The 21,892-nt window shown below is 42.2% G+C and overlaps 1 protein-coding gene across 1 annotated transcript; it reads right to left on the reverse strand.

The window, feature by feature from the left end:
- Positions 1-1,778: 1,778 nt before the first annotated feature.
- LOC140721263 (uncharacterized) lies at positions 1,779-20,720 on the reverse strand. The gene is made up of 4 exons (XM_073036114.1): positions 20,503-20,720; positions 17,110-20,221; positions 2,083-2,171; positions 1,779-1,804 (listed from the first exon to the last, which is right to left on the reverse strand). The coding sequence occupies exons 2-4, from the start codon at positions 20,052-20,054 to the stop codon at positions 1,779-1,781; spliced, it is 3,060 nt and encodes a 1,019-aa protein (XP_072892215.1). The 5' UTR covers positions 20,055-20,221; positions 20,503-20,720.
- Positions 20,721-21,892: the final 1,172 nt, after the last annotated feature.

Genomic DNA, 21,892 nt, shown 5'->3' on the forward strand with positions numbered 1-21,892 from the left:
TAGCCGCCATATGATTCTTCAACCCCGCACAAGTTCCATGTGCGTCCAGGAAGCACCACAAGGCTTTAACAAGCGCAAAGTAACTGACGAGACGCTGGGTCTGTCTGTCTTTGCTCATAAGGAGCACGATAATAAACTTGCTCCATCGACTCAAGACGCCATCATCTTAAAAACAGAGGACACCAAGGTCTTCAGAGACAAAGCAAATAGTGGGGTCGCCCCACTACCTTTCAGAGAACCACGCCAGTGCTTGCCAAACAACAAAGAGCAGGCAGTCAAGCGGTACATGCCCTTGCAAAAAACCACGGAAAGGAGACCTGAGATGCAGCAAAGCATCCGATCAACCCACGAGGTACTGGGCACACCAATGACAGAGGTCACAGCCATTATGAATGCACGACCACTCCTACCCGTGTCTTCTGACCCGGAAAACCCCTTCACACTGTCGCCATCAATGCTCCTTACGCAGAAGGCAGGAGCTGCCCCTCCACCAGGGGACTTCTCCGATAAGGACCTGTACACAAAGCAATGGAGAAGGAACCTTCAGGTTGGAGATTTAGTCCTGCTCAAGGACAAGCAAATCGCCGGCAACTGCTGGCCAATGGCCAGAATCACTGCCACATTCCCTAGTAGGGATGGACATGTCAGGGACGTCGAGTTGAAAACTACCGACCAAGGCGATGGGAAAATTTACCAAAGGCCTGTTACAGAAGTCATTCTACTTCTACCTAACGACTGATTTAGAGACCGAAGTTTGTATTATGTTCATTGTGACCTTACGAAGGTCAAGCGGGGAGTGTGCTGCCTTTATGGCAGTTATTTAGTTTATAATATTTTCGCGTAGTAATTTGTTAGTATTTTTTAGTTAAAGTTAGGATTGTTTAAATCAATTGATTTGTCTGTAATACATCGCGGCTGCGATGACGTCACATCCGGGTTCGCCGCGTCTTGTGGGGAATTACCGGTTTGAGATTCACGCAAGGGTGGGGGTCACTCTCATGTGCCACCATAACGCTGACTAGGGTCTCTCTATGCACCAAAGACACAGTGAAAGCAACGCTGTAAGTCATTAGATAATCGGTATTTTGAGTTAAAATGTTAACGCCGATTCTGTTAAAAGTAACGACGGTCGGTAAGGTTTACCTTTTCGTCAGTTAAAGAGTCGGGATAGTTTGTATTGAAGTGTATCTAAAGCAGCCAATGGAGCAGCTAGATTCTGACTGTATGCTGCACTTTAATGTAATGTAGTTATTGTAGTTTTACCTTTGCAAGTATTCACAATGTAAATGTGATATTTAGAAGGGAACAAACACTGTACCAATCTTGTATTGTTTTTCAACAGTTTTCACCATGCGTTAATGTGAAGAGTGAACAGTAAATGGTTAATCTTACTGCGGTCTCGTTTGCATTGATTCTGGTTTATCTCGACGTTTACCTCGGCGTTACTTCACACCCGAGCGAGAACGTTACACCTCCCTCAAGTTACGGACAGTGAAGAACTCGGATATGACAATGCCAACGAATATGAAGTGAAGGGCAGTACTCTGTCTCATTGGAGTCTGGCACATTTGTGATGTGAAAGCCCAGTGTTTGATATCATTATGTGCCCAGAGAGAATTGGACAGAACATGTTCTCATGGGTAGAAAAGTCCAGAGCAAGAGCAGGCGGAGCAAGCAACACACACAAAATGCTGGAGGAACTCAGCAGGCCGGACAGCATCTATGGGAAAGAGTACTAATGCTGAGTTCCTCCGTCATTTTGTGTGTGTTGCTTGGATTTACAGCAGCTGCAGATATTCTCTTGCTGCGGTTGGAGATAGAGCAAAGGTGATTTTCTCAACAGCTGATAGAAAGATTTTGTTCTCTTTTTTCCGAATTCCTAATCCTTGCATTCAGATAGCTGGAGCTCAGCTCTGTCTGTGAGATCTATCTGCTCCCGTTCCCTGATTAGCCGGAAGCTCCCCGGGGCCGGTGTACGGATCGTGGGGCTGAGAGAGAGGAAAAAGACCTTGCCTGTACCGAGTTTACGGGCCACAGTTCTCACAGCAATTGTCACTCAATTAGAGCCAGAAAAGCCCTTACCTTTCCGCTCCTCCCGACATTTTGTATACTGCACGCATGCGTAGTTATCGGAGACGGCAGCAACCCTGCGCCTGCGCATTCGATCGGCGCTTCAAACGAGAGCGAAATTTTAATCGCGCGGCTTTATGGGTAATCATGGTGCCATTAAAAATGTCTGCACGCACCTGTTCCATGCCCATATCTCAGTTTTTTTTGTGTGTGTAGAAAACTCAGCAGCTTTCTTAATGCAGAAAGCGGATCCCATAAACAAAACACTAAATATCAACAGGCATTTCGTGTATCTCATGCCAAAATACAATCCTCTTACAAATGCAGATCTGAAACAAAAGAGATTCTGCAGTTGCTGGAAATACAAAGACGCACACACACACAATACTGAAGGAGCTCTGCAGTTCAGGCAGCAACTAAGCAGAGGAGTACACAGCCTAGACATGCTGAAGGGTCTCGGATTAAATGCTGCCCATTTATTCCTCTCCACATTTGCTGCCTGATCTGCTGATTACCTGCAATGTTTTGTAGAAATTAATCATTTTGTTTTTCAATTAACCAGTTTCCAAATGTTTCTCATCTTTCATTCATAGCCACATCCTGCTGGTCTGGTTCCTCTTCCTCCTCCCACTCGTAACTCGAAAGACACTGCACAGATTGATCAGGTGGTTAAGAAGGCAAATGGCGTGGTTGTCTTTATTAGTTGAAGCATTGAGTTCAAAAGTCGGGAAGTTGTGTTGCGGCTGTTACGAGCCTACGGTCGTACTGTGACTGTTTCTTTAAGAGCGCCGGCGTGAGGAGGCGGGACTATGACGTCAGTCACAGGCTGACAGCGCTGACTGTGGACTGAACCATAAGAGAGAGAGAGCGATCTGCAGACAGGCAGTCGGCCAGTCTAAAGAGAGAGAGAGAGAGACTGGAAAAGCTGATCGCTTCAGTTAGTCGCAGCCGAGGCTTGGAACTCTCCTCTGCCCACAAGAGTGGGTTGATCATCGGTACACAGAACCACAAAGAACGTGTGTGGCTGTCACTTCGTATAATCCATAGGAGTGCATTTTGGAATATTTTGTGTTAACCCTTGCCTGGGTATGTTGTGTGGTAACCCCTGGGAGATGGTATTCTTGTGACAGGTCACTTTCGCTGATAACTCGTATGTGGACGGATTCAACGGATAAGAACTTCGTCGACGGTTATTTTGAAGTAACGGCCTTTTCTCTACGTTTCACCCTGGATCACAAATATCTCTCTCCCATCATTTATGCTGTGGATTACTGAACTTTCCTACTTTACCATCTCAAGACTCTGAGCTTTGTTCCCTCAGTCTGTATAGTCTGGGAATTATAACACTGCTAACTTTTCTTTATTTCGTTAAGTTACTATATTATAAGTATATACGAATAAAGAGAGTGGTTTTAATATCAAAACCAGACTCCAGTGTGAACTCTATTGCTACTGGTTCGTTTCTAAAACGTTTCAGTTCGTAACATAGTTTTATAAAACTAGTTAGCCCACATCTGGAGTGTTTCATACAGTTCTGGTCTCCCCCATTCTCGGAAGGATGTCGGGACTTTGGACAGGGCGCAGAAGAGGTTTACCAGGACACTGCCTGGATTAGAGGGCATGAGCTATAACGAGAGGCTGGACAAACTTGTGCTGTTTTCTCCAGAGCGGCGCAGGCTGGGGAGAGACTGGATGGACGTTTATAACATTACGAGAGGAATAGAGAGAGTGGACAGATTATATATTTTTCATGGGGGTTGAAATGTCTAATACATTTAAGGTGAGAGGAGATGTGAGCGGGAATTTTGCTTCTGTCCACGGAGTAGTGGGTAACTGGACATCTGACTGGGGGTGGGAGACCAAAGCGGCCACGTGATCCCGTTTCCTGTTCACGTATTTCTGCAGATCTGCAGCATCTGCGGGTCACTGCTCTACGTGTACGTGTAGCTTCACCTTTCCCCGTTCAGACAAGTCAGTGAGATCCGGATCGGTCACGTCCTCTCGTTGTGGTGGACAATATGTTTTTTCTGCAATATTTTCAGCATATTTCATTTCACTGTTTTTACCTGCTGAAGTGCAGCCGATGTTTCTGGGTGTCTGACCCATTTATGTGAGAATTTAGCCTTTTCTATTTCTCTGAGCTTCTCATAAATGTGTACAGTTCAGTTAAGCTTCACTCCACTACTACCAAAGCAACAACCCAGTCAGTCAAATAGTTCCACACAATTAAAATAGTTTATTACATCGTTATTTTTAATTTTGTACTATTTATATAATTTAACTATGTAATATTTATATTCTTATATTAAAACATAATTGTTAAAATCTATGGTTATGAATTAGGTTCTACTGTTGCCGCAGAGACAACGAATTTCATGACATATGTCGGTGCTATTAAACCTGATTCTGATATTGATATGGGAGACACACTACCGGTCACCTGATCCCAGTTACCGCAGATCGTAATGTGAGCTTGAAGCCTTTTCTATTTACTTGCATTCCTCAGAAATGACAACAGTTCAGTTTTCTTCTGTGGTTCCAGAGCAGAAGCTCAGTCTGTCTAATATTTCCACACAATTAAAATAGGGAATTTGTTTATTATCATCATGTACTAAGCTACAGTGAAAATCTTCCCTGACGTACCATCCACACAGATCGATACATTTCAACAGTACATTGAGCTGAGATACGACAAAACAATAACTGTAACAAAGCATTATGGCTGCAGAGAAAGTGCAGTGCAGATAGACATATGGTGCAGGGTCACGTCGAGTTACATTGTGAGGCCGAGTCCATTTTATCATTCATTTGGCTTATAACCACAGACAGAAAGCCGTCCTTGAGCTTGTCATTACTAATAACTGCAGCTCTTCTTTTTTTCTCTCACTTTCTCGTGGAACTAGACAGGGATGTCCATTAACCCCTTTATTATTTAATGTTGTATTGGAGCCTTTAGCTATAACACTACTTGAAGCTAAAAATATTCTCGGTATCTCTATGAATGGAACCATACATAAGATTTCTCTTTATGCAGATGATCTTTTAGTTTTTATTTCAAATCTTGAGGAATCAATTCCTAATCTTTTGGAAACACTTAAAGATTTTAGTAAATTTTCAGGATATAAACTTAACTTGAATAAAAGTGAATTGTTTCCATTAAATGTCCCTGTTAGTATATATAATGATATTCCTTTTAGAATTGTTAATACCTTTAGATATTTAGGTATTATAATTACTAAAAAACATAAAGATCTCTATGAAGCGAATGTAGTTCCTTTAATGGACTCCATGAAACAACTATTTTCTAGATGGAATCCACGTATTTTTTCTTTAATAGGTCGTATTCACGCTGTGAAAATGATGATTTTACCTAGATTTTTATATATTTTCCAAAACATACCTATCTTTTTAACTAAATTTTTTTTCGATCAAATTGACTCTCTTATTTCTTCCTTTATTTGGAACAATAAAAGTCCAAGAATTAATAAGTATCATTTACAAAAATCTAAAAAAAATGGTTGACTTGAACTTCCTAATTTAAGACGGTATTAGTGGGCTGTGAATATTAGACAATTATGTTTTTGGTTATATTGGGTTGATAATAACCAAAAATCATTATGGGTTGATTTGGAATTAAAAGTTCTGAAACAATTTTATTTAACTTAAATTTTAGGAGCTCCATTACCTTTCCAGCTCTCTAAAATTCCAAATTTAAATCTTTACCCGGTTATTATACAACCCCTACGGATTTGGGTTCAGTTTCGTTTTTTAAAAATTTTTAAACAATTTAAGTTGTCTAGTTTTTATATCGAAACTTTTCATTTAAACCTTCAACAACTGACCCCATTTTTTCTCCTATGGAAAAATAAAAGGATCCTTTGAAGAGTTAACTAATAAATTTTCTCTCGCTCATGCACATTTTTTGCAATACGTTCAGGTGAAACATTTTTTACAACAATGTTTACCTAAGTTTCCATATTTACAAGAATCTGATTTGTTCGATATCATTTTGAAATTGAATCCCTTAGTGAAAGATTCCGTTAGCAGAATTTATAATTTATTTTTATTACAAAAAGAGAATGTATCACTAAAGATTAAACAATATTGTGAGAGAGAACTTAATATGACCTTTGTTAATGAAGATTGGCTTCGAGTTTTGAAAAACGTAAATTCTTCTTCTGTATGTGCCAACCATTGTTTCATTCAATTTAAAATTGTTCATGATTATTATTTAACAAAGGAGAGACTATCTGAAATATTTCCTACTATAGACCAATGCTGTGATAGATGTGAAACTAAAGTAGCTACTTTGTCACACATGTTCAGGTCATATTCTTCATTAAAATCGTTTTGAAAATCTTTATTTTGTACAATTTATAAAGCTCTGAAAATTAATTTACAACCTAATAGATTGACTGTTCTATTTGGAATAGTTCCACATCATATTCAGGGTATTTCATCTTCAGATCTACCTGTAATTTCATTTGTTACACTACTGACAAGAAGGGCTATTTTATTAAAATGGAAAGATATTTCTTCCCCGACATTAATTGAATGGTTTTCGCAAGGAATGTTATGTCTTAGTTTGGAAAAAATTAGAAGTAGAACTTTTGATCCTCTATTCGATTTTGAGAGAAGTTGGGGTTCTTTTGCCAAATATTATCATTTAATTTGAATTACGCTATATGGTTTCCTTCCAATTTTATTTTTTTATAAATATGAAATGACGGTTGATGTTTCTTATTTTCATATTTAGATGATGGTCAAATGTGTGTTACTTATGTAGTTAGTGGGTTTTTTTCCTAGTTAGAAGGGGTTCTTTTTTTCCCTTTTATATATATATTTCCAATATTATATTTTACGATCAGTTCTTTCAGCTTTATTAATTGTATACATATTAATCTATTGAAGTTTTGTATCATTTTATAGCTGTAGAAGATTATGTACCTATAAAAAATTTATAAAAATGAAAAAAAAAATGAAAACGACAAAACAATAACTGTAACAAAGCATTATGGCTGCAGAGAATGTGCAGTACAGATAGACATATGGTGCAGGGTCACGTCGAGTTACATTGTGAGGCCGAGTACATTTTATCATTCATTTGGCTAATAATCACGGACAGGAAGCCGTCCTTGAGCCGGGTAGTTCGCGCTTTAAGGCTTTTGTATCTCTTCCCCGATGGGGGAGCGGGTTTGCAGCAAGAATGTCCAGGTTGTGAGGATCTTTGAGTACATGGCCTGCTTTTCCGATGGAGGGTAAGTGTAGGAAGAGTCCATGGAGTGGAGGCTTGTTTCTCTGATGTTCTCTGCAGTTCCTTGCAGTCATGGGCAGAGCGGCAGCCATACGAAGGCGTGAAGTATCGACAAGGAGCTCAGAGATCTCGGCCTTCACCCTGCCTTGTGTAGCTGGATCCTGGACTTCCTGTCAGATCGCCGGCAGGTGGTAAGAGTGAGCTCCCTCACCTCTGTCTCTCTGACCCTCAGCACTCATACCCCACAGGGTTGTCTCCTTGCCCCCTCCTTTACTCTCTGTGCACCCATGACTTCCGTTGCCACCCACAACTCCAATCTGCTAATTAAATTTGCTGACGACACTACACTGACTGGCCTAATCTCAAATAATAACGAGGCAGCCTACAGAGAAGAAGTCATCACAGTGGTGTCAAGAAAACAATTTCTCCCTCATTGTGACAAAAACACAGGAGCTGGTTGTGGATTTCAGGAGGAATGGAGACAGGGACCAAATTCAACATTTCCAAGTCTGTTATTGACACAAAATGCACATTTTAATATTGATCATGACACAATGTATTTTATATATCGTTATTAACATAAACATATTTAAAGATTGTTACTGACAGAGAATCGTATAATTTATGTTCCGTGTGTTATCTGAATGTACTTGCCTGTGATGCCGCCATAAGTCAGTGTTTCTCTGTACCTGTACCTTCCCGTACTTGTGCACTTGGCAATAAATTCAACAGGACCTGAGAAATCTCATTGAGATTTGATTAGTGATGATCATCTTGGCAGCTCGGTAGGTCGAATGTATGAGACAGTACACTGTTAAATGCAAAACCCTGAACAGTGTTGATGATCAGAGGGATCTTAGACTCCAAGTTCATCGCTCCCTGAAAGAGACTGCACAGATTGATCGGGAGGTTAAGAAGGCAAATGGCATGGTTGTCTTTATTAGTTGAAGCATTGAGTTCAAAAGTCGGGAAGTTGTGTTGCGGCTGTTACGAGCCTGCGGTCGTACTGTGACTGTTTCTTTAAGAGCGCCGGCGTGAGGAGGCGGGACTATGACGTCAATCACAGGCTGACAGCGCTAACTGTGGACTGAACCATAAGAGAGAGAGAGCGATCTGCAGACAGGCAGTCGGCCAGTCTAAAGAGAGAGAGAGAGAGAGAGAGAGACTGGAAAAGCTGATCGCTTCAGTTAGTCGCATCTGAGGCTTGGAACTCTCCTATGTCCACAAGAGTGGGTTGATAATCGGCACACAGAACCACAACGAATGTGTGTGGCTGTCACTTCGTATAATCCATAGGAGGTGGTTTCGGAATATCTTGTATTAACCCTTGCCTGGGAAGGTTGTGTGGTAACCGCTGGAAGACGGTATTCCTGTGACAGGTCACTTTCGCTGATAACTCGTATGTGGACGATTCAACGGATAAGAACTTCGTCGACGGTTATTTTGAAGTAACGGCCTTTTCTCTACGTTTCACCCTGGATCACAAATATCTCCCGACGATCATTTATTCCGTGGATTACTGAACTTTCCTACTTTACCATCTCAAGATTCTGAGCTTTGTTCCCTCAAGCTCGATAGTCTGGGAGTTATATTTACACATATATACACTTAACACTGTTAACTTTATTTCGTTTAAGTTTCTATATTATAAGTAGATACTAATAAAGAGAGTGGTTTTAACATCAAAACCAGACTCCAGTGTGAACTCTATTGCTGCTGGTTCGTTTCTAAAACGTTATCGTTCGTAACACAGTTTTATAAAACTAGATAGACCACATCTGGAGTGTCTCATACAGTTCTGGTCGCCCCCATTCTCGGAAGGATGCCGGGGCTTTGGAGAGGGCGCAGAAGAGTTTTACCAGGACACTGCCTGGATTAGAAGGCATGAGTTATAACGAGAGGCTGGACAAACGTGTTGTTTTCTCCAGAGCGGGGCAGGCTGGGGTGAGACTGGATGGACGTTTATCAGATTACGGGAGGAATAGATAGAGTGGACAGACGATATATTTGTCCTGGGGGTTGAAATGTCTGATACATTTAAGGTGAGAGGAGATCTGAGAGACAAGTTTGCTTTTTTCCGCAGAGTAGTTAGTCACCAATCCTGTCACCTGATCCCGTTTCCTGTTCACGTTTTTCTGCAGATCTGCAGCATTTGCGGGTCACTGCTCTACGTGTCCGTGTAGCTTCATCTTTCCCCGTTCAGACAAGGCAGTGAGATCCGGATCTGTCACGTCCTCTCGTTGTGGTGGACAATATGTTTTTTTCTGCAATATTTTCAGCATGTTTCATTTCACTGTTTTTATCTGCTGATGTGCTGCCAATGTTTCTGGGTGCCTGACCCATTTATGTGAGAATTTAGCCTTTTCTATTTCTCTGCGCTTCTCATAAATGTGTACAGTTTAGTTAAGCTTCACTCCACTACTTCCAAAGCAACAACCCAGTCAGTCAAATAGTTCCACACAATTAAAATAGTTTATTACATCGTTTTTTTTCATTTCGTACTATTTATATAATTTAACTATGTAATATTTATATTATTATATTAAATCACAATTGTTAAAATCTATGGTTATGAATTAGGTTCTACTGCTGCCGCAGAGACAACGAATTTCATGACATATGTCGGTGCTATTAAACCTGATTCTGATATTGATATGGGAGACCCACCACCGGTCACCTGATCCCAGTTACTGCAGATCGTAATGAGAGATTGAAGCCTTTTCTATTTTTTTGCATTCCTCAGAAATGACAACAGTTCTGTTTCCTTCTGCGGTTCCAGAGCAGAAGCTCAGTGTGTCTAACATTTCCACACAATTAAAACGGGGTATTTGTTTATTCTTATTACGTACTGAACTACAGTGAAAATCTTGCCTGATGTACCATCCACACAGATCGATACATTACAACAGTACATTGAGCTGATATACGACAAAACAATATCTGTAACAAAGCATTATGGCTGCAGAGAAAGTGCAGTGCAGATAGCAAAAGCTGCAGGAAAAAAGCATGAAGGAGGTGTGGGATGGGATGAAGATCATCACCGGATGTGGTGCAAAGCGGGGGGCAAACATAAGTGGAGATGTGGAGAAAGCGAACCAGCTGAACAACTTCTTCAATAGGTTCGACAGCACAATCTCACCCTCACTGCAGAACTCCACACCAGGCTTACTTCCCTCACAGGAAAATATCCACTCACAGGAGACCTGGCCCACGCCCAGGTTTACGGCTGCACAGGTGGAAGGTCAACTGAGGAAGATCTGTACCAGCAAGGCGGCTGGACCGGATGGAGTTTCCCCACGATTACTGAGGGCCTGTGCAACTGAACTGGGAGAACCACTACAGCGCATCTTCAACATGAGTCTAGATCAGAGAAGAGTACCCAGACAGTGGAAAACATCTTGTATTGTCCCGGTACCGAAGAAACCACAACCAAAGGAGTTGAATGACTTCAGACCTGTTGCCTTGACGTCGCACGTGATGAAGACCATGGAGCGGCTGATAATACAGAATCTGAGGCCACAAACCAGGCACGCCCGGGATCCGCTTCAGTTTGCGTATAAGGAGAAGGTGGGAGTGGAGGATGCTATCACGTATTTGCTGCACAAATCACTCTCTCACCTAGATGGGGTCAGTTGTGCTGTGAGGATTACATTCCTTGACTTCTCTAGTGCCTTTAACACCATCCAGCCCAAGATCTTAAAGCACAAACTAACGGAGATGGGAGTAGACTCTCACATGGTGGATTGGATAGTGGACTACTTGACAGATAGACCTCAGTATGTGCGGTTGGGAGACTGTAGGTCTGACACAGTGGTCAGCAGCACAGGAGCGCCACAGGGAACCGTACTCTCTCCGGTCCTGTTCACCCTGTACACATCTGACTTCCAATATAACTCGGAGTCCTGCCATGTGCAGAAGTTCGCTGATGACACGGCCATAGTGGGGTGTGTCAGGAATGGACAGGAGGAGGAGTATAGGAAACTGATACAGGACTTTGTGATATGGTGCAACTCAAACTACCTGCGTCTCAATGTCACCAAGACCAAGGAGATGGTGGTGGACTTTAGGAGATCTAGGCCTCATATGGAGCCAGTGATCATTAATGGAGAATGTGTGGAGCAGGTTAAGACCTACAAGTATCTGGGAGTACAGTTGGACGAGAAGCTAGACTGGACTGCCAACACAGATGCCTTGTGCAGGAAGGCACAGAGTCGACTGTACTTCCTTAGAAGGTTGGCGTCATTCAATGTCTGCAGTGAGATGCTGAAGATGTTCTATAGGTCAGTTGTTGAGAGCGCCCTCTTCTTTGTGGTGGCGTGTTGGGGAGGAAGCATTAAGAAGGACGCCTCACGTCTTAATAAGCTGATAAGGAAGGCGGGCTCTGTCGTGGGCAAAGTACTGGAGAGTTTAACATCGGTAGCTGAGCGAAGGGCGCTGAGTAGGCTACGGTCAATTATGGAAAACCCTGAACATCCTCTACATAGCACCATCCAGAGACAGAGAAGCAGTTTCAGCGACAGGTTACTGTCGATGCAATGCTCCTCAGACAGGATGAAGAGGTCAATACTCCCCAATGCCATTAGGCTTTACAATTCAACTGCCAGGACTTAAGAACTTTTTTTTAAAGCTATTATTAATGCTTTTTGAGTTAGTGATTTAGATGCATATCATATTATTACTGAGTTAAGTATTGTATGTAATGAGTTTTTGCTACAACAAGTGTATGGGACATTGGAAAAAATGTTGAATTTCCCCATGGGGATGAATAAAGTATCTATCTATCTATCTATCTATCTATCTATCTATAGACATATGGTGCAGGGTCACGTCGAGTTACATTGTGAGGTTGAGTCCATTTTATCATTCATTTGGCTTATAACTGCAGACAGGAAGCCGTCCTTCAGCCTGGTGTTACGCACTTTAAGGCTTTTGTATCTCTCCGTCAATGTGGGAGCGGGTTTGCTGCAAAAATGTCCAGGTTGTGAGGATCTTTGAGTACATGGCCTGCTTTTCCGAGGCAGGGGAAGTGTAGGGAGAGTCCATGGAGTGGAGGCTTGTTTCTCTGATGTTCTCTGCAGTTCCTTGCAGTCATGGGCAGAGCAGTAGCCATACGAAGGCGTGAAGTATCGACAAGAAGCTCAGAGACCTCGGCCTTCACCCTGCCTTGTGTAGCTGGATCCTGGACTTCCTGTCAGATCGCCGGCAGGTGGTAAGAGTGGGCTCCGTCACCTCTGTCTCTCTGACCCTCAGCACATATACCCCACAGGGGTGACTCCTTGCCCCCTCCTTTACTCTCTGTGCACCCATGACTTGTGTCGCCACCCACAGCTCCAATCTGCTAATTAAATTTGCTGACGACACTACACTGACTGGCCTAATCTCAAATAATAACGAGGCAGCCTACAGAGAAGAAGTCATCACCCCGACAAGAAAACAACCTCTCCCTCATTGTGACAAAACAAAGGAGCTGGTTGTGGATTACAGGAGGAATGGAGACAGGTATCAAATTCAACATTTCCAAGTCTGTTATTGACACAAAAAGCACATTTTAATATTGATCATGACACAATGTATTTTACATATTGTTAATGACATAAAACATATTTATAGATTGTTACTGACAGAGAATCGTATAATTTGTGTTCCGTGTGTTATCTGAATGTACTTGCCTGTGATGCTGCCACAAGTCAGTGTTTCTCTGTCCCTGTACCTTCCCGTACTTGTGTACTTGGCAATAAATTCAACAAGACCTGAGAAATCTCAGTGAGATTTGATTAGTGATGATCATCTTGGCAGCTCGGTAGGTCGAATGTATGCGACAGTACACTGTTAAATGCAAAACCCTGAACAGTGTCGATATCAGAGGAATCTCAGATTTCAAGTTCATCGCTCCCTGAAAGAGACTGCACAGATTGATCGGGTGGTTCAGAAGGCAAATGGAGTCGTTGTCTTTATTAGTTGAAGCATTGAGTTCAAAAGTCGGGAAGTTGTGTTGCAGCTGTTACGAGCCTGCGGTCGTACTGTGACTGTTTCTTTAAGACCGCCGGCGTGATGAGGCGGGACTATGACGTCAGTCACAGGCTGACAGCGCTGACTGTGGACTGAACCATAAGAGAGAGAGCGATCTGCAGACAGGCAGTCGACCGGGGGGTGGGGGGGGGGGGGGGTGGGGGAGAGAGAGAGAGAGAGAGAAAAAAAAACTGATCGCTTCAGTTGGTCGCAGCTGAGGATCGGAACTCTCCGCTGCCCACAAGAGTGGGTTGATCATCAGTACACGGAACCACAGCGAATGTGTGTGGCTGTCACTTCGTATAATCCATAGGAGTGGATTTTGGAATATTTTGTGTTAACCCACCCTGGATTACAAATATCTCTCTCCCGTCATTTATTCAGTGGATTACTGAACTTTCCTACTTTACCATCTCAAGACTCTGAGCTTTGTTCCCTCAGGCTCGTTAGCCTGGGAATTATATTTACACATATATACACTTAACGCTGTACACTGTCCTTTACTTCGTTAATTTACTACGTTATAAGTAGATACTAATAAACAGAGTGGTTTTAACATCAAAATCAGACTCCAGTGTGAACTCTATTGTTGTTGGTTCGTTTCTAAAACGTTTCAGTTCGTAACACAGTTTTATAAAACTAGTTAGACCACATCTGGAGTGTTTCATGCAGTTCTGGTCGCCCCCATTCTCGGAAGGATGTCGGGGCTTTGGACAGGGCGGGGAAGAGGTTTACCAGGATACTGCCTGGATTAGAGAGCACGAGCTATAACGAAAGGCTGGATAACAGTTCAGTTCAGTTCAGAAATGAAAACAGTTCAGTGTCCTTCTGTGGTTCCAGAGCAGAAAATCAGTCTGTCTAATATTTCCACACAATTAAAATGGGGAATTTGTTTATTATCATCACGTACTGAGCTACAGTGATAACTTTGCCTGACGTACCATCCACACAGATCGATACATTACAACAGTACATTGAGCTGATATACGACAGAACAATAACTGTAACAAAGCATTATGGCTGCAGAGAAAGTGCAGTGCAGATAGACATATGGTGCAGGGTCACGTCGAGTTACATTGTGAGGCCGAGTCCATTTTATCATTCATTTGGCTTCTAACCACAGACAGAAAGCCGCCCTTGAGCTTGTCATTACTAATAACTGCAGGTCTTCTTTTTTCTCACTTTCTCGTGGCACTAGACAGCGATGTCCATTAACCCCTTTATTATTTAATCTTGTATTGGAGCCTTTAGCTATAACACTACGTGAAGCTAAAAGTATTCATGGTATCTCTATGAATGGAACCATACATAAGATTTCTCTTTATGCAGATGATCTTTTGGTTTTTATTTCAAGTCTTGAGGAATCAATTCCTAATGTTTTGGAAGCACTTCTATATTTTGGTACATTTTCAGGATATAAACTTAACTTGAATAAAAGCGAATTGTTTCCATTAAATGTCCATGTTAGTATATATGATGGTATTCCTTTTAGAATTGTTAATACGTTTAGATATCTAGCTATTATAATTACTAAAAAATATAAAGATCTCTATAAAGCGAACGTAGTTCCTTTAATGGACTCCATGAAACAACTATTTTCTAGATGGAATCCATTTACTTTTTCTGTAATAGGTGGTATTCATGCTGTGAAAATGATGATTTTACCTAGATTTTTATATATTTTCGAAAATATACATATCTTTTTAACTAAAAAAAATCGATCAAATTGACTCTCTTATTTCTTCCTTTATTTGGAACAATAAGAGACCAAGAATTAATAAGTATCATTTACACAAATCTAAAAAAGATGGTGGACTTGCACTTCCTAATTTAAGACTGTGAATTTAATTGGGCTGTGAGTATTAGACAATCATGTTTTTGGTTATATTGGCTTGGTAAGAGCCAAAAATCATTATGGGTTGATTTGGAATTAAAAGCTGTTAAACAACTTTATTTAACTTCAATTTTAGGAGCTCCATTACCTATACAGCTCTCTAAAATTCCAAATTTAACTCTTTACCCGGTTATTAAACAATCCCTACGGATTTGTGTTCAGTTTCGTTTTTAAAAAAATTTTAAACAATTTAAGTTGTCTAGATTTTTATGTCGAAACTTTTCATTTACACCTTCAACAACTGACCCTATTTTTCTCCTATGGAAAAATAAAGGGATCCAATCTTTTACAGATTTATTTTGTGATTGTCGACTGATGACCTTTGAAGAGTTATTTAACAAATTTTCTCTTGCTCATACACATTTTCAGCAATATGTTCAGTTTGGACATTTTTAACAGCAATATTTACCTAAGTTTCCATATTTCCATATTTTTAATTTAAAACCATTTGTTAATGGTTCTATTACCGGTATCTATAACTTGATGATTGATTCTTGAAAAGACTTTTTAGATTAAATAAAAAAAGCTTGGGTGGATGACCTAAATTGTCAGATTTCTGATGATAGATGGAATAAAATTCTTAAACGGGTTAATAAATCATCTTTCTGTGCTCCTCATTCTCTTCTACAATTTAAAGTGGTTCATAGAGCTTACATTTCTAAACAGAAGCTGTCCAGTTTTTATCTGAATGTTTCTCTACTCTGTAATAAATGCAATTCTGCTGATGCCTCTTTAATTCATATGTTTTGGTTTTGCCGTACAATTGAAAAGTTTTGGCGGGAAGTATTCCATACCTTTTCACAACTTTTTAGGGTCCAATTTGACCCAAATCCCCTTACTGCCTTGTTTGGTATACATATCTTTTTTACTAAAAAAATTTTCAATCAAATTGACTCTCTTATTTCTTCCTTTATTTGGAACAATAAGTGTAACGTTCTCGCTCGGGTGTGAAGTAACGCCGAGGTAAACGTCGAGATAAACCAGAATCAATGCAAACGAGACCGCAGTAAGATTAACCATTTACTGTTCACTCTTCACATTAACGCATGGTGAAAACTGTTGAAAAACAATACAAGATTGGTACAGTGTTTGTTCCCTTCTAAATATCACATTTACATTGTGAATACTTGCAAAGGTAAAACTACAATAACTACATTACATTAAAGTGCAGCATACAGTCAGAATCTAGCTGCTCCATTGGCTGCTTTAGATACACTTCAATACAAACTATCCCGACTCTTGAACTGACGAAAAGGTAAACCTTACCGACCGTCGTTACTTTTAACAGAATCGGCGTTAACATTTTAACTCAAAATACCGATTATCTAATGACTTACAGCGTTGCTTTCACTGTGTCTTTGGTGCATAGAGAGACCCTAGTCAGCGTTATGGTCGCACATGTGAGTGACCCCCGCCCTTGCGTGAATCTCAAACCGGTAATTCCCCACAAGACGCGGCGAACCCGGATGTGACGTCATCGCAGCCGCGATGTATTACAGACAAATCAATTGATTTAAACAATCCTAACTTTAACTAAAAAATGCTAACAAATTACTACGCGAAAATATTATAAACTAAATAACTGCCATAAAGGCAGCACACTCCCCGCTTGGCCTTCGTAAGGTCACAATGAACGTAATACAAACTTCAGTCTCTAAATCAGTCGTTAGGTAGAAGTAAAATGACTTCTGTAACAGGCCTTTGGTAAATTTTCCCATCGCCTTGGTCGGTAGTTTTCAACTCGACTTCCCTGACATGTCCATCCCTACTAGGGAATGTGGCAGTGATTCTGGCCATTGGCCAGCAGTTGCCGGCGATTTGCTTGTCCTTGAGCAGGACTAAATCTCCAACTTGAAGGTCCCTTCTCCATTGATTTGTGTACAGGTCCTTATCGGAGAAGTCCCCTGGTGGAGGGGCAGCTCCTGCCTCCGGCGTAAGGAGCATTGATGGCGACAGTATGAAGGGGTTTTCCGGGTCAGGAGACACGGGTAGGAGTGGTCGTGCATTCATAATGGCTGTGACCTCTGCCATTGGTGTGCCCAGTACCTCGTGGGTCGATCGGATGCTTTGCTGCATCTCAGGTCTCCTTTTCGTGGTTTTTTGCAAGGGCGTGAACCGCTTGACTGCCTGCTCTTTGTTGTTTGGCAAGCACTGGCGTGATTCTCTGAAAGGTAGTGGGGCGACCCCACTATTTGCTTTGTCTCTGAAGACCTTGGTGTCCTCCGTTTTTAAGATGGTGGCGTCTTGAGCCGATGGAGCGAGTTTATTATCATGCTCCTTTTGAGCAAAGACAGACTGACCGAGCGTCTCGTCAGTTACTTTGCGCTTGTTAAAGCCTTGTGGTGCTTCCTGGACGCACATGGAACTTGTGCGGGGTTGAAGAATCATATGGCGGCTACTCTCTAGCACATTGGTCTTGAGTGTGTTAGCCGTTGATTTGTGTTCGTTGCCAGGGCACACCTCTCCTATCACCACCCAGCCCAGATCCAGGCGTTGGGCGAAGGGGGCGTCGTGTGGTCCATTGACCTGCTGCCTAACCTTATGTACCCGGAGAACATCTCTTCCTAATAGCAGGAGTATTTCTGCTTCTGGATCCAGCTCTGGGATGTGTTTGGCGATGTGGTGGAGATGGGGCTGGTGTAGCACCGCACTTGGCGTCGGGATCTCGGTGCGGTTGTTCAAGATTTTCTCGCACTCTACGAGTGGGGGGAGACAGATGAGGACTTTACCATCCAGGGACTCGATCTGGAAGCCTTCGGCCCTCCTTCCGTAAGTTTTCATGTTGCCTGAGCAAGTTCTAAGGTAGTATGGGAACTGCTCACTCTCAATGTTGAACAAGTTAAAGAACTTTGGACTGACTAGCGAGCGGTTGCTCTGATCGTCCAGAATTACGTAGGCTTTGATGGCCTTGTCTTTGGCTCCCTTAGGGTACACCTTAGTGAGACAGATCTTTGAACAAGAACGGCTTGCCTGCGCTTGACCGCAAACTTCCGTACAGCTCGAGCTGACAACAGTTGTCCTGGAGTGAGCTTCTCCCTCCCCGCCGTCCTGTTGTGGGGGTGAAGGAGCGTTGTCGGTTTGCGGTGACGGGCCAGGATGCATGGCCCAGTCGTGATTAGTGCTATCACATTCCAGGCACTTCACGGCGATCGTACACTCTCTCGCACAGTGAGAGGTCGAGGAACAGCATCTAAAGCATATTCCTTTCTCCTCGAGGAGGGCCTTCTTCTCTTCGAGGGGTTTTTCCCTAAACGTTCTGCATCTTTTGAGAGGGTGGGGTTTGTTATGCAATGGACAATTCTTGCTAGGGTCGTTGTTAGTTGTAAGGACTTCAGTCTTAAGCGCTGAGACTGGTTTAGTAATGTTGGAATTATTCGAAGTGGATTTATCTGGCTTGGTGTAAATTGTACTGCTTCCTGGACCTATGAGGCTAGGATCGTTTCGCTTCTTCGCCTCCTTGCACACGAACCTGGTGAAATACTCGAAGGGAGGGAATTGACCTTCGTGTTCTTCCTTGTAATCTGAGGCAACGGACAACCACCTGTCCTGCAGCCCAAATGGAAGTTTGTCCACGAGTTGTCTAATCCCGGTTGGAGTGTCTAGGTATACTAGACCAGCTGAGTGGCCATCTTCTTTGGCGCCTTGAATCTCCATGAGTAAATCTCCAAATTCTCTTAGCTTGGTGTGGTCCTTGGCTGACACCTTAGGAAAATTTCCCAAACGTTGGCATAGCGCCGCCTCAATAATTTCGGGGGCTCCGTAGCCCTCCTGAAGTCTCTCCCATGCTTTCTTCAATGCTAGCTCGGGTTTGTTGATGTACACTGAACGCATGCGTCTCACCTGTTCGCATGATTCTTTTCCCAGCCATTTTGCCATAAGATCCAACTCCTGGGTTGCTCTGAGCTGGAATCCGTCGATAGCGTTGGTGAAAGTGGAGTACCATGCACGGTAATTTTCGGGTTTATCGTCAAACCGGTATAGTCCTGAAGTGACGAGATCCCGTCGTGCGAAATACCGTGCTGCGGATTCATCTGCAGGTGGCGTGCGGGCTGAGGGAACATGTCCACAGGTACATGACTGAGGGCGTACATCTGTTATGGGATTTGCTGGTCTGGACTCAGTCTTTGCCTCTCTTCTCCCCAAATCCGGTAAGTTCGGTGTCGAGAAGTAATTGTCGTGAGCCCTTGCATTCCTGGGTTCATCGCGGAGTTGCGAGGGTAAATTATCTTCCTCGGATGGACGTGATGCCGTCGGGCCTCTCCAAGACTCCTCGTGAAGTGGGACGTTATCGAATAAGTAAGGAGAGGAAGAAAGAGTCTTCCATTTCATTTGAGATTGGACATAGTCCCTTGTACGTTCCAATCCGATCTTTTCTGAGGTAGATTTTCCGTCCTTCGGATCATGCATTTCTTCGGCGTCTTCTATTAACTCTGCTTCCACCTCGGCAGCTGCTGCTTCTCGTTCTAGCTTCAGCGCTTCTAACCGTGCCTCTACCCTTTTCCTTTCCAATTCGTTTTCGGCTTCTCTGGCAGCCTTTTCCTTCTGGTTTTCGGCTTCTCTGGCAGCCGCTTCCTTCTGGTTTTCGGCTTCTCTGGCAGCCGCTTCCTTCTGGTTTTCGGCTTCTCTGGCAGCCGCTTCCTTCTGGTTTTCGGCTTCTCTGGCAGCCGCTTTCATCTTTACTTCTAATTCTTCTTTGGCAAAGCGCGCTCGCACCTTGGCGGCTTCTGCTTTAGCTCTTGCTTGGGTGGCCTTACTTGATGCCCTACTGCCCCTATCGCAGGATGACGATGACTTTGACAACGACTTGATGCTGGATCGGGTTGACATGGCTGCACCTTAAACACCTGATAATGCCGCTTTTTCACTGTAACGTTCTCGCTCGGGTGTGAAGTAACGCCGAGGTAAACGTCGAGATAAACCAGAATCAATGCAAACGAGACCGCAGTAAGATTAACCATTTACTGTTCACTCTTCACATTAACGCATGGTGAAAACTGTTGAAAAACAATACAAGATTGGTACAGTGTTTGTTCCCTTCTAAATATCACATTTACATTGTGAATACTTGCAAAGGTAAAACTACAATAACTACATTACATTAAAGTGCAGCATACAGTCAGAATCTAGCTGCTCCATTGGCTGCTTTAGATACACTTCAATACAAACTATCCCGACTCTTTAACTGACGAAAAGGTAAACCTTACCGACCGTCGTTACTTTTAACAGAATCGGCGTTAACATTTTAACTCAAAATACCGATTATCTAATGACTTACAGCGTTGCTTTCACTGTGTCTTTGGTGCATAGAGAGACCCTAGTCAGCGTTATGGTCGCACATGTGAGTGACCCCCGCCCTTGCGTGAATCTCAAACCGGTAATTCCCCACAAGACGCGGCGAACCCGGATGTGACGTCATCGCAGCCGCGATGTATTACAGACAAATCAATTGATTTAAACAATCCTAACTTTAACTAAAAAATGCTAACAAATTACTACGCGAAAATATTATAAACTAAATAACTGCCATAAAGGCAGCACAATAAGAGACCAAGAATTAATAAGTATCATTTACAAAAATCTAAAAAAAGATGGTGGACTTGCACTTTCTAATTTAAGACTGTATTATTGGGCTGTGAATATTAGACAATTATGTTTTTGGTTATATTGGCTTGATAAGAACCAAAAAACATTATGGGGTGATTTGGAATTAAAAGCTGTTAAACAATTTCATTTAACTTCAATATTAGGAGCTCCATTACCTTTACAGCTCTCTAAAATTCCAAATTTATATCTTTACCCGTTTATTAAACAATCCCGACCGATTTGGGTTCAGTTTCGTAATTTTTTTAAATTTGAAACAATTTAGTTGTCCAGTTTTTTTGTATCGAAACATTTCATTTAAACCTTCAACAACTGTCCCCATTTTTCTCCTATGGAAAAATAAAGGGATCCATTCTTTTACAGATTTATTTTGTGATGGTCGATTGATGACCTTTGAGGAGTTAATTAACAAATTTCTCTCACTCATACACATTTTTTGCAATATGTTCAGATTCGACATTTTTTACAACAATGTTTACCTAAGTTTCCATATTTACAAGAATCTGATTTGTTCGATAGCATTTTGAAATTGAATCCCTTCGAGAAAGTTTCCATTAGCAGAATGTATAACTTATTTTTGTTACAAAAAGCGAACCTATCACTAAAGATAGTTCTTTAGATCGGCCATAATGGGGTGTGTCAGGAATAGACAGGAGGAGGAGTATAGGAAACTGATACAGGACTTTGTGATATGGTGCAACTCAAACTACCTGCGTCTCAATATCACCAAGACCAAGGAGATGGTGGTGGACTTTAGGAGATCTAGGTCTCTTATGGAGCCAGTGATCATTAATGGAGAATGTGTGGAGCAGGTTAAGACCTACAAGTATCTGGGAGTACAGTTAGACGAGAAGCTAGACTGGACTGCCAACACAGATGCCTTGTGCAGGAAGGCACAGAGTCGACTGTACTTCCTTAGAAGTTTGGCGTCATTCAATGTCTGTAGTGAGATGCTGAAGATGTTCTATAGGTCAGTTGTGGAGAGCGCCCTCTTCTTTGTGGTGGCGTGTTGGGGAGGCAGCATTAAGAAGAGGGACGCCTCACGTCTTAATAAGCTGGTAAGG

The sequence above is a fragment of the Hemitrygon akajei genome, unplaced genomic scaffold (assembly GCF_048418815.1).
Source record: "Hemitrygon akajei unplaced genomic scaffold, sHemAka1.3 Scf000053, whole genome shotgun sequence".
Classification (NCBI taxonomy): Eukaryota; Metazoa; Chordata; class Chondrichthyes; order Myliobatiformes; family Dasyatidae; genus Hemitrygon; species Hemitrygon akajei.